At 44.2% G+C, this 18,651-nt stretch overlaps 1 protein-coding gene across 2 annotated transcripts in view; it reads left to right on the forward strand.

The window, feature by feature from the left end:
• The window catches only part of brf1b (BRF1 RNA polymerase III transcription initiation factor subunit b), a 424,707-nt gene that overhangs the window by 225,610 nt on the left and 180,446 nt on the right, over positions 1–18,651 (forward strand). For both annotated transcript variants that reach the window (XM_059648920.1, XM_059648921.1), the window contains one exon: positions 18,412–18,561. In XM_059648920.1, coding sequence (XP_059504903.1) covers positions 18,412–18,561 — 150 coding nt within the window. The remainder of the gene's footprint in view (positions 1–18,411; positions 18,562–18,651) is intronic.

The raw sequence follows: 18,651 nt of genomic DNA on the forward strand, positions 1-18,651 counted from the left end.
TGGACTTAATGAGGTTGGTGCTCAAAACTCAATACAGTGCTCCAGTTGGAATCTGACACAAATCCTGCCAAGTGAAGCATCACTTTTACACTCCAGCTCCCTTGAGATACAGGCCAACATTCTATTAACCTTTTTGATGATTCTTTACACTTGTACACTAACTTTTAAGGATTTAGGTGACAATGTACTCAAATCGCTATGCTCGCCCTCAGCATTCTGACTCTCACCATTAAGATATGATTGTGATTTGTCTTCTTCCAACCCAAAGTGGATCATTTTGCACTTGCCCATAATTAGACTTTCTACTCCCATATGGGCACTTGCTGCACATCCTCACTTAGTGTCACCTTTGCACTTTAAAACACAACTCACCCCTCATCCAAGTATATTTTTGTGTTGATAGATTGAACCCTGAGGAGCACAACATGGCATATGTCCTTATCCCAACTCTGTCTCCAACCACATCAACAAGGTTGCTTTCAATTCTGTGTGCTTTGATTTTTGTGTGAAATTTTTCATGTTGAACCTTGCAAATTTTTTTAGAGTGCAACATTTATAAAGTACCCTGATCTACCAGGATGGTAACCTCCTAAAGCAGAGATGACTCTCTTTGAATAATTCATACTTGCCCAGAGGCTCCACTTCCAAGTCTGCTGATGGATTGCAGTAACTTCACTATAGCTCATACGAAGCTAAAGTCTGCAGTTACATGATCTCTTCTTTAAATAATGAACTGATATTTGAATTTTTTAAAATCCAAATGCGTAATTCCTGAATTTATAAACTTTGAGAAAAGTTTTAACTGCAGCATATGTAATTCCCTTACCTTGTTCTTATAATATCTGCAGTGGAAATTATTAGATTCTTGGAAATTATCCACCTTCGAGTTCTATTCTTTCTTATACTTTTTTAAATTTACTTATATCCTTTATGCTTCATCTTTTTTTGTTTCATTCAGATTCCTCCACTTTACAGTACTCATATTTGACTACAGTCTTACTGTTATCCATCATTGTTTTGTCCGCAAATGTCCTTCAGCGGATCCAATTTCACCTCTATCACTCTGTCTTAGTAATTAATAAAACTAGAAATAACCTATTTCAGTAAAGCTTTTGTTATCTTTCATACCCTGTGCATTACCTTTCTGTATTCAGCTCTTTTCTTTGCGCTCCTTAGTTGTTTTTAATAGCTTTCCCAGGCCAATGGATTTGCACATTGTAGCTGTTCATCATGTTGATAGCAAACGTTGCTGCCAGACTGTGCTGGAGCTGGAGGAGAGTGAATGTTCAAAGTGGCGAATGGAGTGCCAGTCAAGCCAGCTGCTTTGTCCTGAATGGTAGTGGCCATCTTGAGCACTGGAGCAACAGTCATCCAGGCAAATGGAGTGTAGTCCATCACAGTGCTAACCTATGTCTTGGAGACGGTGGACAGGCTTTGGAGAGACATGGTATGGTTTAGTTGCCACTGAATTTCTAGCTTTTGACTTCTCTTGATGCTGGTGTAATTTTATTAGGTGGTCCAGTTCAGTTTCCGGTCAGCGATAATCCCCAGAATATTAATTATGGGAGATTCCATGGTGGTAGTACCATCATCAAGAGGCAATAGTTAGATTCTCTCTTGTTTGAGATGGTCATCACTTTGCACTTGCACATAGGCTGAAATTGGCAAATAACATGCCAAAGTCTGAATATTGTCCACATTTTGGTACGTATGAGCATGGTCTGCTTCAGTATCTGCAAATTCGGGAACGATACTCAACATTGTGTAGACACCACGTCTGATTTTATTATGGAGGGGAGATCATCAGTGAAGCAACAGAAAACATTTGGGCCGAGGAAATGACTCTGAGGAACTCCTGCAACCATATCCTAGGATTTATTTGAAATGTTAGCAGAATAGCACTGACACTGCATTAATAATCCAGAGAGCCATAGAAAATTGATGGGGACATGAGTTCAAATCCCATCATGGCAGCACCTGGGATTTGAATACAATGAATTAATAAATGTGGAGTAAAGAACTAGTCTTAGGAATGGGACCGTGAAGCTACCAGATTGTTGCAGAAACTCTCCTAGTTCACTAATATCCTTCAGGAAAGAAAAATCTGCTATCCTTATCCAAGTGTGAATCAGGTTGAGTGAAAACTCAAGTACTCAAAAAAAAATTAAATTTGAAACCTTCATAGCAAAAGAGCTTTAAGATGCCCTGAGGTTGTAAAGGAAATTTATCATTCTGGGAATGCAAGGCCAGCACGTATTGCTGATCCTAATTTTATTGTGTGGTGCTACCACACTGTACTAATGGGGTAGATTTTGACAGGTCTAGCAGTTCAAGACTGGATATACATAAGGCGCTCTGGGCCATCAGCAGCAGCAGAATTGTATTCATATACAATCTGTAACTTCACAGCTTGGCATATCTCCCACTTTATCATCATCACGTCAGGCTATCAAACTTGGTTCAATGAAGAATGAAGGAGGGGTATGCCAGGAGCAGCACTAGACCAACAAGCAATTGAATTATCAATTCTCATGAAGCTGCAGCACAGTGACAAAGCTAAGCAGTGAAGCAGCGTAGAATGAGCTAGACTGAGGATTAGATCTGATCTCTATAGTCTTGCCATTAGTGATGGAAAACATGAAATTAAGTGAAGGAGAGAGATAATGGGAACTGCAGATCCTGGAGAATCCGAGATAACAAAGTGCGGGGCTGGATGAACACAGCAGGCCAAGCAGCATCTCAGAAGCACAAGGCTGATGTTTTGGGCCTAGACCCTTCATCAGAAAAGGGGGATGGGGAGAGGGTTCTGGAATAAATAGGGAGAGAGGGGGAGGCGTACCGAAGATGGATAGAGGAGAAGATAGGTGGAGAGGAGACAGACAAGTTTAAGGGGCGGGGATGGAGCCAGTAGAGGTGAGTATAGGTGGGGTGGTAGGGAGGAGATAGGTCAGTCCGGGGAGGATGGACAGGTCAAGGGGGTGGGATAAAGTTAGTAGGTAGGAAATGAAGGTGCGGCTTGAGGTGGGAGGAAGGGATAGGTGAGAGGAAGAACAGGTTAGGGAGGCGGGGACGAGCTGAGCTGGTTTTGGGATGCAGTGGGGGCGGGTGCGGACGGAGATTTTGAAGCTGGTGAAATCCACATTGATACCCTTGGGCTGCAGGGCTCCCAAGCGGAATATGAGTTGCTGTTCCTGCAACCTTCGGGTGGCATCGTTGTGGCACTGCAGGAGGCCCATGATGGACATGTCATCTAAGGAATGGGAGGGGGAGGTGAAATGGTTCGTGACTGGGAGGTGCAGTTGTTTATTGTGAACCGAGTGTAGGTGTTCTGCAAAGCGGCCCCCAAGCCTCCGCTTGGTTTCCCCAATGTAGAGGAGGCCACATCGGGAACAGCAAAGTGAAGTGAAGGAGTTGGTTATACAAATGTCCCCATCCTCAGGGATGGAGGAGCTCGGGACATCAGTGCAGGTGCTGAAGCTAGAGCACTTACAGCCACCTTCAGCCACAAGCATTGAGTGAATATTCCATCCTAATCTCCTCGGGTAATCCTTGCAAACACATACCAATTGTGAGACCCAAAAACAGAAATTGCTGGAAAAGCTCAGCATGCCTGGCCACATCTGTGGACAGAATCAGAGTTAATGTTTCGGGTCCAGTGACCTTTCTTTGGAACTGTTCTTCCCACAGATGCTGCCAGACCTCCTGAGATTTTCTGGCCATTTCTGTTTTTGTTTCAAACTTCCAGTATCTGCAGTTCTTTAGGAATTTTTTGTCCAGTCTTTAGGCTGTTTGATTCACGTGCATGATACCATGAAATGGCAAAAGATGTTGGATTCAGTAAAAGGTTTGGACCCTGACTGCGCCTTTTTAGTGATCCTGAAGGTGTGTGTGCCAGAGCAAGCCACACCCCTATCCAAGCTGTTCCAGTACAGCTGCACTGCTGGCTGATAAAGTGAAACATTTTCTCAAGTATATTTATACACAGAAAATATCTACATCATTACCAACTCAGTCAGTCCATTCTTATTTATCAATAAATTTTTCTTTTCATGTTTGGAATGTGGGTGTCGCTGGCTGGGTCCAGCATTTATTCCCATCCTGAGTCGCTCTTGAGAAGGTGGGGGTGAGCTGCCTTCTTGAACCGCTGCAGTCCACCTGCTGTGGGTTCATCCGCAATGCCATTAGGGAGGGAATTCCAGGACTTCCACCCAGCAACAGTGAAGGAACACCAATATGTTTCCAAGTCAGGACGGTGAATGGCTTGGAGGGTAATTTGCAGGGAGTGGTGTTCCCAAGTACCTGCTGCTGTTGTCCTTCTAGATGGAAGTGGCTGTGGGTTTTGAAGGTGCTTTCTGAGGATCTTTGGTGAGTTTCTGCAGGGCATCTTGTAGACAGTACACACTGCTGCTACTGAGTGTCAGGGGTGGAGGGAGTGGGATGTTTGTGGATGTGGTGCCAATCAAGTGGCTGCTTTGTCCTGGATGGTGTCAAGCTTCTTGAGTGTTGTTGGGGCTGCACCCATCCAGGCAGGTGGGGAGTATTCTTTCACACTCCTGACTTGTGCCTGTGGATGGTGGACAGGCTTTGGAGAGTCAAGAGCCTACATCAACTCTACCCTCTCAGCCTGCCTCGATCCCCTGAAATTTGCCTACTGGCATAACAGTTCCACAGCGGACACCATCTCCCCTAGTCCTGCCCTCATCCCTCAAACATCTGGGTAATAAGGCTGCCTACACCAGGCTCCTCCTTATCCAATACAGCTCCACCTTCCATAACATAATTCCTACGTAACTAATTTCAAAGGAGACCTAGGTCTCTGCTCTGACCTCTGGAACTGGATCCTTAGCTTTCTGACCCAGAGACCACAATCACTGAAGGTAGACAACAGCACCTCCTCCACGATAATCCTCAAAACGGGCACCCAGCAAGGATGTGTACTCAGCTCCCCTGCTGTACTCCTGAACGAACACCATCTACATGTTTGCTGATGACGCCACTGTTGTCGGCTGGAGATGAAACAGTGATGACTCAGAATACAGGAAGGAGGGGGCTTGGTGTCATGATGCAGGGATAACAATCTCACTCTCAATGTCAGCAAAACTAAAGAACTGATCATTGAGTTCAGGAAGAAAGGAGGTGTCCACGCCCCCATCTACATCACTGGAGCTGAGAGGGACAGAGCTGAGACCGTCAAGTTTTTAGGAACGACGATAACCAATATTCTGTCCAGGATCTCCCATGTAAATGCGATGGTCAAGAAGGCACAACATCATCGTCAGGAGTCTTAGGAATTTCGGCATGAGCACGACGACTCTCGCCAACTTTTACAGATGCACCATATATAAAAAGCATTCGATCTGGGTGCATAATGGTTTGGTTCAGCAACTGCTGTGCCCAGAGTCATAAGAACCTACAGAAAGTTGCGTACAGAGCACAGACCATCCAACCTTCCTTCCACGGACTCCATCTATACTTCTCGTTGCCAGCATTATCAAAGACCCTGCCACCCCGGTTATACTCTCTCCCAACCAGTTCTGTTGGGCATAAGATACAGATGCTTCAACACATGCACCACCAGGTTCAAGTACAGCTTCTTCACTGCCTTTATTACACTGTTCAATGGACCTTTCTAATTTCAGCCTAATGGTGACCTTACATTTGTGCATCTCCTGCTCAGTCATAGTCTTGTATGCCTCTGTCTAAGCACCCTATGATCTGTATGCTTTTGTTGTTATGATCTGACTGCATTGCTTACAGAACAAAACTTTTTCACTGTACTTAGATACATACAACAACAATAACCCAACTCAAAGGAGGTGAGTTACCCGCTGCAGTATTCCTAGCCTCTGACCTGCTCTTGAAGTCACTGTGTTTATATGTTGAGTCCAGTTGAGTTTCTGGTCAATGATAACCTCCAGGATGTTGATAGTGGGTGATTCAGTGATAGTAACATCATTGAATATCAAGGGGTAGTAGTTAGATTGTCTCTTATTGGTGATGGTCATAGCCTATCAGCCTAAGCCTGGATATTATCCAGATCTTGTTGCATTTGAACATGGGGGTGGTCAATAACTGACATTTAGGTGACAAAACCAATACTTGCCACTTTTCAGTCCCAAACCTGGATATCGTCCAGGTCTTGCTGCATTTGGTCAGAGAATTCTTCAATATCTGAGGAGTCACGAATGGTGCTGAACATTGTGCAGTAATTGACGAACATCCTCACGTCTGACCTTATAATGGAGGGAAGGTGTCTAGGCCGAGGACATTACCCTGACGAACCCTGCAGAGATGTCCTGGAGCTGAGATGACTGATCTCCAACAATCTTACTCTGTGCCAGGTATGACTCCAACCACCAGAAGAGTTTGCCCCCTGATATCCATTGATTCCAGTTTCTCTAGAGCTCCTTGATGTTATATTTGATGTCAAGGGCTGTCACTGTCATCTCACCTCTGGAAACAGTGAACGTTGGCTTTGATGATGCTATCCAGCAGTACTTACCCAGCAATAACCTGTTCACTGATGCTCAGTTTGGGTTCCGTCAGGAGCACTTTGCCCCAGATCCCACTGGTATCTTGGACAAAAGAGCTATTGTTGATATGTTTCTGGCATTTTTGCTGGTTTTTGGAATTAACTTTGCAATTCTTGCATTTTTCCAGAATAAAACACAGATGGAAGAAAGAACTTGAATTTATATAGCTCCTTATTGTTCCCAGCATGTGCCTATCTCTTCATTGCCAAGGGATTATTTTTGAAGTGTTTTTGGTTGAAGGAAGTTGGTCAGGTTTCAGGAAAGATCCTGCTGCTCTTTAATTGCTGCTGTTCAATCTTTTAACACTTTCCTTAATAGTCGAGTGAGCCTTAGTTTTAACACTGCCTCCAAAAAGCAGCAGTTCCTCATTACTGCACTGCAGGGTTGACTTGGATTATGTGCTCAAGCCCTGGAATGAATCTTAGCGAAGCATGTTACCACTGAGTACTTTAACATCGGTGGTGGGGGATAGCCTCAAATCCATTATCAAGGACTTTATAGCAGAGCATTTAGAAAGCAGTGACAGTATCAGATGGATTCAGCATGGATTTATGAAGGGGAATCATGCTTGACAAATCTTTTGGAATTCTATGAAGATGTAACTATAGAGTTGACTAGGGGGAGCCAGTCTATGTGATATATTTGGACTTTCAGAAAGCGTTTAACAAAGAGGTTAATGTACAAGATGAAAGTGCATGGGATTGGGGCCATGTATTGAGATGGATCGGAAACTGGTTTGCAGAGAGGAAACAAAGAGCTCGGACTTTTCTCTCGGAGAGAAGGAGGAAGAGAGGTGACCTGATCGAGGTGTACAAGGTAGTGAGAGGCATGGATAGAGTCGATAGCCAGAGACTTTTCCCCAGGGCAGGATTGACTGCCACGAGGGGTCATAGTTTTAAGGTGTTCGGAGGAAGGTATAGAGGAGACGTCAGAGGGAGGTTCTTCACCCAGAGAGTTGTGAGCGCATGGAATAGTTTACCAGCGATAGTCGTGGAAGCGGAGTCATTAGTAACATTTAAGTGACTGCTGGACATGCACATGGACAGCAGTGAATTGAGGGGAATGTAGGTTAGGTTATTTTATTTTTGGATTAGGATTATTCCACGGCACAACATCGTGGGCCAAAGGGCCTGTACTGTGCTGTACTTTTCTGTGTTCTAAAGAGTAGAAATTAATGGGTCCTTTTCAAATTGGCAGGCAGTAACTAGTGGGGTGCCACAGGGATTGGTGCTGAGACCCCAGCTGTTCACAACATATATTTGGATGACGGAACAAAATATAGCATCTCAAAGCTTGCAGATGATACCAAGTTGGGTGGGAGGGTGAACTGTGACGAGGATGCAGAGACCCTTCAGTATGATCTGGGCAGTTTGGGTGAGAGGGCAAATTAATGGCAGATGCAGGATAATTTGGATCAATGTGAGGTTATTCACTTTGGAAGCAAAAACAAAACATCAGATTACTTCCTGAAATTGGTGTAAACTGGGAGAAGGGAGTGTGCATTGGGACCTGGGTGTCCTTGTGCACCAGTTGCTGAAGGTAAGCATGCAGGTGCAGCAGGTGGTAAAGAAGGCAAATAGGATGTTGGCCTTCATCGCGAGAGGTTTTGAGTAGAGGAGCAGGGATGTGTTGTTGCAGTTATACAGGGCCTTGGTGAGACCACGCCTGAAATATTGTGTGTAGTTTTGTCTCCTTTTCTGAGGAAAGATCCTTTTGCTCTCGAGGGAGTACAGCGAAGGTTTGCCAGGCTGATTCTGGGGATGGTGGGTCTGATGTATGAGGAGAGATTGACCAGGTTGGGATTGTTTTCAAGGGAGTTGTGATGAATGTGTGGAGATCCATAAAGATTGATAAAATTCTAACAGGACTGGACAGGGCAGATGCAGGGAGGATGTTCCTGATGGTGGTGTGTCCAGAACCAGGGGTCACAGTCTGAGGATTCGGGGTAAACCATTTAGGACGGAGATGAGGAGACATTTCTTCACCTAAAGAGTGGTGAGCCTGTGGAATTCATTACCACAGGATGTAGTTGTTGCCAACACATTGAATGAATTCAAGAGGCGACTAGACATAGCACTTGGGGGAAAATGGGATCAAAGGTTATGGGGAGAAAGCAGGATTAGGCTACTGAGTTGGACAATTAGCCATGGTCATTGAGAATGACGAAGCAGGCTCAAAGGGGCAAATGGCCGCCTCCTGTTTCTATGCTTCTGTGTTTAATCAATGAGCAACTCATCCCTGAGGGTCCATTAGACCCAAAGTATTAGCTATTTTCTCTTCACAGACACAGCCAGGCCTCCTGAGTTTTTTTTTCCAGCAATTTATGTTTTGTTCCAGATTTCCAGTCTCTGCTTTGTTTCCCTAAACAAAAAAAAAAATCTGTCCATGTCTACCCTGCCACGTCCCATGAGAATCTTCAATGATTCAATAAGGTCACCTCCGGGGGCTTACCCTTGGAACTTTCCAATGAGAACTTGCAGAAACCAATTAATTTCACTATTCTTGATAAAAACAACCTCCTATGTGTATTACCCAATATTTTGAGGCTGCTGTCAAAAGACATCACCTTTCAGTCGTTATTGACCATTTTGTTCACATCACTGATTTCAATTTTTGTTTTAGTTAAATCTTCCCAGATGGTTCAGCTCCATTGCATTCTCTGATGCAGTGCTGAACTGTACCAACCTGGGAACCCAGTTATTTTAATATTCATTCACAGGATGTGGGCATCACAGGCCAGGCTAGCATTTAGCACCAGTCCCTAATTACCCAGATGGCAGTTAGGAGTGAGCCACATTGCTGTGGGTCTGGAGTCACATTGTGGGGCAGACACGGTAAAGACGGCAGTTTCCTTTTCCCTTACCATTGACAATTGTTTTATGGTCACCATTAGACTCTTAAGTAAAGATTTTATTTATTGAATCCAGATTCTACCATCTGCCATCTCCCTGGGTCTATAGTCTAGCAATAATTCCATCGGGTCAATGCCTTCAGTTGTCACATTGTTGATTGTGTATTAGTAAGCTGGCACGTATGTTTGTCAGGTGAGGACTGGTTTAGGATGTTATTGGCTATGATGGTTCTCATGGTCAAACAGCCTGGTGGCTGTTTGGGCATATTTGGAAAGAATAACCATCTAAATGACGTATGGCATGCTGTCAGCAGAACTCAGCTAGGGTTTGATGACTTCAAATAGAGGGCTAGGGATTGGACCATGAGGGAGAAGGATCAGCCGAAATTTCAAGGTCTGGGAAGAAATAAAGTGAGAGATGGGGATTTAATATTTTAAAATGTAATCAAGATAGAAAATTCTGGAAATACTCAGCAGATCTGGCAATGTCTGTGGACAGAGAAACACAGTTGAGTTTTTGTGTCAATGACTTTTCATCAGACCATCTTTTGCTCTTAAGAAGTGAATTGTAGCTTGTTGACTCATTTGAATTTTCAGTCCCATTTAAGTAGCTGCACTCGCCGCGTAATTATTCATGTTGCAGCTACCACTGTCACTATTAACTGTGTGTTTATCGTTTAGCTGTCTTGTTAATGTGCAGTTTGATGCAAACTCTACTGCTGCGACAGTATTGTGTGTGTGAGATGATGCTTAGGATCCAGCGCACAGCTCAGAATCTGCATTGCGGGGTCATGAAAATAGCTGATGAAATGCAACACATTTCTATGTTTATTTTCACAGTTGAGTGCAAATGATGTGGCATTGATTAACAATAGGAGGAATATTAGGTTTGAAATTGATGCACAATAGCTCGCGCGTTCTCTTGGTCTCTCACAAAATTGTGAGTTCGTACTCTTGTTCTTCTCTTAAACTGCGTCCAGTTCTGGGCGCCCTATTATAGGAAAGATGTGGATGCTTTGGAGAGGGTTCAGAGGAGGTTTACCAGGATGCTGCCTGGACTGGAGGGCTTATCTTATGAAGAGAGGTTGACTGAGCTCGGTCTCTTTTCATTGGAGAAAAGGAGGAGGAGAGGGGACCTAATTGAGGTATACAAGATAATGAGAGGCATAGATAGAGTTGATAGCCAGAGACTATTTCCCAGGGCAGAAATGGCTAGCACGAGGGGTCATAGTTTTAAGCTGGTTGGTGGAAAGTATAGAGGGGATGTCAGAGGCAGGTTCTTTACGCAGAGAGTTGTGAGAGCATGGAATGCGTTGCCAGCAGCAGTTGTGGAAGCAAGGTCATTGGGGTCATTTAAGAGACTGCTGGACATGCATATGGTCACAGAAATTTGAGGGTGCATCCATGAGGATCAATGGTCGGCACAACATTGTGGGCTGAAGGGCCTGTTCTGTGCTGTACTGTTCTATGTTCTATGTTCTATGATCCTCAGTGCAATTATTTCTGCCCCAGAAACAGTTTGGTACAGTGAACAGCTGGTGTGAAAATTGTTCTTATAATCCCATGTCCATAACTATATTGGTAAGGTTTTCAATCAAACAGTTTCCAACACATCATATGAAATAGTATTCAGCCTGCTGTTTCACTCAATAAGATATTGCTGATCTATTTGTGTTTTGAATTCCACGTCTATTCTGATAACCTCTTTTCCATAACAAGAATCTGTCCACATGGTCTTAAAATTATTTCAGGACCCTGCCACCTTTTGAAGCAGAGAGTTTGAGACTTTTTCATTCTACTGAGAGAAAAAGAGACACTTATTTCTCTTTCTGAAAGGGCAACCCCTAATTTTAAACCCCATGCCCTCTAGTTCTGGACTGACTCACAAGTTGAAATATCCTTCCATGTTGACCTTGTCAAAACCATTCAGGATCCTACACCGTTCAATCAAGCCAACTCTCACTCTTCTGAAATTTAGTGTAAACAAGTCTCACTTGTCTGAACTATTCCCACAAAACAACCCACTCATTTCAGGTATGAGTATATCTCCTTTGAACCATCTCCAATGCATTTACATCCGTCTGCAAATAACTGCGCAGTACTTGACATGTACTGTCTCCAATGCCCTGTATAAATGAAGCATAACTAACTTACTTCCATATTCAATTACTCCCGTAATAAACAATAACTTCCCATAGCTAATAAAAACTGGACGAACTGCGGATGCTGTCAATCAGGAACAAAAACAGAAGTTGCCGGAAAAGCTGAGCTGGTCTGGCAGCATTTGTGAAGGAGAAGACAGAGTTAATATTTCGGGTCCGGTGACCCTTCTTCAGAACAGTTCTGAGAGTTGTTCTGAGCAAGGGTCACTGGACCCTAAACGTTAATTCTGTCTTTTCCTTCTCAAATGCTGCCAGATCAACTCAGCTTTTCCAGCAACTTATGGTTTTGCATCCCATAGCCACCTTGATTACGTGCTGTGTGTACATTCTAACATTTTGTGACTCATGCACCAGAATACCCAAATCCCTCTGTACTTAAGATTTCTACAGTCATTCTCTGTTTCAGTCCTGGATGAACACAGCAGGCCAAGCAGCATCTCAGGAGCACAAAAGCTGACGTTTCGGGCTTAGACCCTTCATCAGAGAGGGGGATGGGGTGAGGGTTCTGGAATAAATAGGGAGAGAGGGGGAGGCGGACCGAAGATGGAGAGAAAAGAAGATAGGTGGAGAGAATATAGGTGGGGAGGTAGGGAGGGGATAGGTCAGTCCAGGGAAGACGGACAGGTCAAGGAGGTGGGATGAGGTTAGTAGGTAGGAGATGGGGGTGTGGCTTGGGGTGGGAGGAAGGGATGGGTGAGAGGAAGAACCGGTTAGGGAGGCAGAGACAGGTTGGACTGGTTTTGGGATGCAGTGGGTGGAGGACACAACCAGCCCAGCTCTTCCCCCCCACCCACTGTATCCCAAAACCAGTCCAACCTGTCTCTGCCTCCCTAACCTGTTCTTCCTCTCACCCATCCCTTCCTCCCACCCCAAGCCGCACCCCCATCTACCTACTAACCTCATCCCACCTTTTTGACCTGTCCGTCTTCCCTGGACTGACCTATCCCCTCCCTACCTCCCCACCTACACTCTCTCCACCTATCTTCTTTTCTCTCCATCTTCAGTCCGCCTCCCCCTCTCTCCCTATTTATTCCAGAACCCTCACCCCATCCCCCTCTCTGATGAAGGGTCTAGGCCCAAAACGTCAGCTTTTGTGCTCCTGAGATGCTGCTTGGCCTGCTGTGTTCATCCAGCCTCACATTTTATTATCTTGGATTCTCCAGCATCTGCAGTTCCTATTATCTCTGTTTTAGTCCTGCTGTTTTGTTCATTCTTCCTACCAAAGTGAACAACTTCATATTTTTCCACATTACATGCAGACACTCAATATATCTGTATTTGTGTGCAACCTCTGTTTTCTTGTGTCTAATTAAGGCTAAGATACATTCTTGATCTTTAAAGGATCTTGAATACTGATGACTATATAATATTCAGGTAAAGTAGGAAGCTGCATCAAGGCATAGAGGTAAAACTGCTAATCAGGGTGTGGCATTTGTGCAATTGAAATTACCTTGGCTCAGGAGATTGGGATGGAGAATGAGTTTTGGTGAAGAAGAAATGTAGGAGGAGTAAGAATCAACAATGGGAGTGGTCTACAGGCCTCCTAAAAACAACCGCAATATGAGACAAAGTACACAAGAAGAAATATAGTGTTGTGATGAAGGGATGGCAGCAATGATGGGCAATTTTAATCTACGTACAAATTGAAAACAAAATTAGCAGTAGCAATCTGGATAAGAAGTTAATAAAATAGTTTTGAGATAAGCGCTTCTAGAAGCACATTTTAGAACAGGACAGAGAGCAGGTTAGATTAAACTTGGCATTGTGTAATGTGACAGGCTTAATCAATGACCTGAGTTAGGGCACTTCTAGTTCTAAGGAAGGGTTACTCAACCCAAAACGTTAACTCTAATTTCTGTTCACAGATGCTGCCAAACCTGCTGAGATTTTCCAGCAATTTCTACTTTTGTCTCTGATTTGCAGGATCCACACATTTTTAGCTTTTATTAAAAAGGAGGTGCACTGGTATTAATTTTCCAAGATCCCTTCAACTCAGCAGAGGTTCCATCTGGTTGTAAAGTAGTAAGCACAAAATTGCTTGTTATCTTGGATTCTCCAGCATCTGCAGTTCCCATTATCACAGCACAAAATAGCTTATTGTTGGTTGTGGGGAAGGTGTTAATCATTGAAGAGTCAGCATAGTTTCATCAAACTGAAATCATGGTTTATCAACTAACTGGCATTCTTTGAAGGAGCAACATGTGCTGTGGAAAAAGATAGATGCAGAACCAGAAATTGCTGGAAAAGCTCAGCAAGTTTGGCATATCTGTGAAGAGAAAGCAGAATCAATGTTTTGGGTCCAGTGACGCCTCCTCAGAACCCTGTGGATTGACCTAACTTCCTACTTTACTTGAATATTATATACCCCTCAGTATTCAAGATCCAATCCTTGTCATTCTCTAGGCTTGTCTTTGTAATGGCTATCAGATCAAATTTATTTGCTTCATTGTGCACTATCAATCAGTTTACTTCCTGAATGTTCCTTATATTCAAATCCTTTAGTTTTATCCTTTTACAACGCAGCGTGGTCTGGAGAAACACAGCAGGCCAGATAGCAACAGAGGAGCAGGAAAGTTGACATTTTTGGTCAGGACCCTTCTTCAGAAATGCACCCCCGCCACCCCTTTCTGAAGAAGGGTCCTAATCGAAACGTCAACTTTCCTGCACCTCTGATGCTGCCTGGCCTGCTATGTTTGTCCAGCCCCACACTGTGTTGTCTTTGACTCCAGCATCTGCAGTTCTTGCTATCTCCAAGTTTTATCCTTTTGTTACCTTTGAAACATCTGATCCTGTTTTTTATTCCTCCTTTTCCCTTGCTACCATTCTCTGACACTTATTTCCCATATCACTATTTTACTGTTTCAGTTTGTCTCTACGTTTTGAACTACCACACCTTGACTCCTTGCTGCAAATATTTTGTTTTTAAAACCCTTGCTACTTCCTTGGTTTTTCACTTTGCAGCAACACCAGTCCCAGCCAGATTTCACTGCAGTGATACAGTCCCCAGTACTGGGGACAGCTGGCAAAATGTGAGGAGAACCACCAGTTTGACTGGGACAACGTCAGGATCTAGGACAAGCCAAACAGAGACAAACATGGGAATTTCCAGAGGCCTGGTTCTCCAGCAAGAAGGCCATCAATAAACTCTTAGAATTAGACTCTATATGCACACCACTGCAAAGAAAAACTGGAAATGAGGTAATCAACTCCAAAGGACCCCAGAGTTGAAATAACGAGCAGAAAAACACAGTGGCCCTTCGTTGGAGGCTGCTCTGATGATGTTACCCAGCAGGGTAATGAAACATCTGTGAGCGAACCAACCACAGGATATAATTTATGATGTTCCCATATGACTGCTGCCTTTGTCCTTCTAAATGGAAGTGGTTGTATGTTTGGAAGGTGCTGTCCAAACACCTGTAATTTTCTGCAGTGCATCTTGTAGATAGTACACACTGCTGCTACTGAGCGTCGGTGGTGGAGGGAGTGGAAGCTTGTGGATGTGGTGCCAATCACGTGGGCTTGATCCTGCTTAATCCTGCGTACGGGCTGCAGTCATACTGTATTGAGAAGGATGCAGAAGAAATAAAAACAGAAGTGGAGATAAGGTTTTCATATTAAAATTGATCCACCTATACATTGTGGATGCACTTGCAATGCAGTTACAGCGAGAAACGCAGACACAAACACAGAATTTCTCCTGCTTGGAATCTGTTGCTTATTTCGCTGTTAAAGTGGCAAATCACACAATCAAAAGGAAAATGATTTCTGTATTGAATTCTTTTACTTTTCACATCAGATGACAAGAACATGGAATTTAGAGACATGAAGTTTCACTTGATAGGAACCTTGCCAATGTTTGACACTGGGCATTGCAAATATACTTGGATAAATCAGTGTTGTGATTTTCCCCGTACATATTCCTTATGCACGCTGTAAGCAGGGTTAATATGTGCTGTTCTGTTGGAGGTAGTAGGAACTGCCAATGCTGGAGAATCTGAGATAACAAGGTGTGGAGCTGGATGAACACAGCAGGCCAAGCAGCATCAGAGGAGCAGGAAAGCTGACGTTTCAGGCCTAGACCCTTCATCAGAAAACCCAAAATGTCAGCTTTCCTGCTCCTGAGATGCTGCTTGGCCTGCTGTGTTCATCCAGCTCTACACCTTGTTATCTCAGATTCTCCAGCATTGGCAGTTCCTACTACCTCCACACCTCATGAAATGAGGTGTGGATGATTGGATAGCAGTCATCTGAATGAAAAGAAAAGGAAGAAATGATTCTTTCTCTCAATCTTTCACAATGATTCTTGCGAATTTTTATACTGTAGAAAGTATCTTATCTGGATGCATCGCAGGTTGGTGTGGCAACTGCTCTGCCAAAGACTGCAAAAAATTGCAGAGAGTGTGGACACAGCCCAGTCCATCCTGAAAACCAGCCTTCCTTCCATTGTCTATACTTCCCTCTGCCTTGGGAAAGCAACCAACATCATCCGCCATTTCCACCACCTACAATCCAACCTCACAACCAAAGATATATTTCCCTCCCCGCCCCATCTGCCTTTCATGGGGACCGCGCTCTCTGTGACTCCCCACTCCCCACCAAGCCACTATACTCAGCACCTTTCCCTGCAACCGCAGGAAGTGCTACACCTGCCCCTACACCTCCATCTAAGGCCCAAGACAAACTTTCAAAATCCGACAGGCTCACCTGTACATCCTCCAACCTGGTGTACCCTCTGCTCTTGATGAGACCAAGCACAGACTCAGTGACCGACTCACGGAGCATCTGCGCTCTGTCACTATTTTCAACAACACTTTCCAGCTGCCAACCACTTTAACTTCCCCTCCCATTCACTGGGTGACATGTCCATCTTGGACCTCCTTCAGTGTCACAATGATACCCACCGCAAGCTGGAGGAACGACATTTCATATTCTGCCTCGGGAGCCTACAGCCCAATGGCCTGAACATAGAATTCACCAGTTTCAAAATCCCCCCACCCCCAGCCTCATCTAATGTTCATCCCTCCCTCTCATCCCTGCCTCCTTGACCTGACACAACCTGTGCATCTTCTATCCCACCTACCCACCCCAACCTTCCCATTGACCAATCCTCATCACTCCCTATCTACATTCACCTTCACCATCTCACCTACCTTCCCCCAGCCCCACCCCTCCCCCCCTCTATTTATTTCCCAGCTCCCTTCCCCCTCCCTGATCCTGATGAAGGGACTAGGCCAGAAATGTTGACTTTTCTGCTCCTCTGATGCTGCCTGGCCTGCTGTGTTCCTCCCACCCCAAACTGTATTGACTCTGACTCCAGCATCTGCAGTTCTTGCTATCTCCGATAATCAAAAATCCCTCCCACCCCTTTTTAGACTCTCACCCACCCTCTTCCATTGGGCAGAAGATACAAAAGTTTGGAAACATGTACCAACAGATTTAAGAACAGCTTCTTCCCCGCTGTTATCATAACAGTAAACAGACTGCTCATGTGAGAGATGATCTTTCTCTGTACCTTCTTGTAGCTGTAACACTATAGTTTACATTCTGTTCATTTACCCGAATGTACTTATGTAAGGCATTTCTCGGGACATTGTATCTATTCATGTGACAAGAACAGTAAATCAAATCAAATGAGAGAAAAGGTCAGGAAAGGACACAAAGCAAATTGAAAAGACGGTTTTTTGCTTCGCAAATGCTGCCAGACCTGCTGTGTTTTGCCAGTGCACTTTATTTTATTTCAGATTTCCAGAATTTGCTGTCCCTTATGTTTATTCTGGGAAAATAGTCTGTGATCTCAGCTGTTGAGTTCAGTAGGCTATGGAGTGGTGAGTCAAAGAGATGAAGCGAAATCTTTGTCACAGTCCCATTGATGTCATTTGTGACTAAGCAAATTCAGGGACAAGGAACTGACTAAGAGCAGAGAATCTTTATGTAGAGTTGGTATGTGGAGGTTTGCGCAGCTGTGACACTAGAGAGAACAATCTCCAATCTCAGTAGCACCTTTCATGACCTTGGGTTTCTTTAAGCACTTTGCATTCAACTATGTGTTTTTGAAGTGCACACTAAACAAAATCAGAAACAAAAACAGAAATTCAAATCTGACGAAGGGTCACCAGACCCGAAATGTTAACTCTGATTTCTCTTCACGGATGCTACCAGACTTGCTGAGTTTTTCTAACAATTTCTGTTTTTATTACTTCTGAAGTGCACTCATTGATATGGGTTGTAGGAAATGTGACCGTTTGTTCACTGCAAGATCCACACAGCAATGAGGTAAATGGCCAGATAACCTGTTTCTTCAGATTGATTAAGGGATAAACATAGGCTAATGCAGCAGACAACTCTGATGCTTCAATTTGAATCCTCGATATTCATCTGAGAGAGCAGGCGGGGGCCTCCCGACTAAGGTGGGGGGCCAAAAAGGTGGTCACATTCAGACATTTGTGTGTGGGATTTCCTGGAAAAGGAGTATGTTTAGAGACCTCTTACAGCCACACGCTCTGAGGAACTAACTATAGAGAGAGAGAGAGAGCTCGACTTAACATTTCTGCCACCAAATTGGTAGCAGAAAAATCACTGCAGGGATTTTAACGTTTTTATTGTATATATTTTCCCGCAACAGAAGTGAGGTGTAAATGTGCCTAAGAATCTGACAATAGGTGATCAGAAATCAAGTGGACCTGGGGGACTGCCAAAGACCTGTAGAGTTGATTATGAACCTTGCAACAGTTTTCCAGGAGAGCCTTTGGTTGGAGATGATTCCTCCTGCCTCTGCCTCGGATGACCAACGCATATGGGGTGTGAATTTTATTTGTATTCTTTCTTTTCCCTCCTCATTGTAACATTCCTTTTCCTTTCCACACAGATCCATGTTTATATATCCCAAGATTCGCCCATATGCTAGAGTTTGGGGATAAGAACCATGAGGTTTCCATGACGGCCCTCCGTTTGTTGCAGAGGATGAAGCGGGACTGGATGCATACCGGCCGGCGGCCGTCTGGACTGTGTGGGGCAGGTACCTCCCCTTTTCTTTGTTTATGCCCTTGTACCTGCCTATACTTTCACCCACATCTTCACCTCATCCGTCTCCAAAAATTAATAACCA

The sequence above is a fragment of the Stegostoma tigrinum genome, chromosome 10, assembly GCF_030684315.1.
Source record: "Stegostoma tigrinum isolate sSteTig4 chromosome 10, sSteTig4.hap1, whole genome shotgun sequence".
Taxonomy (NCBI): Eukaryota; Metazoa; Chordata; class Chondrichthyes; order Orectolobiformes; family Stegostomatidae; genus Stegostoma; species Stegostoma tigrinum.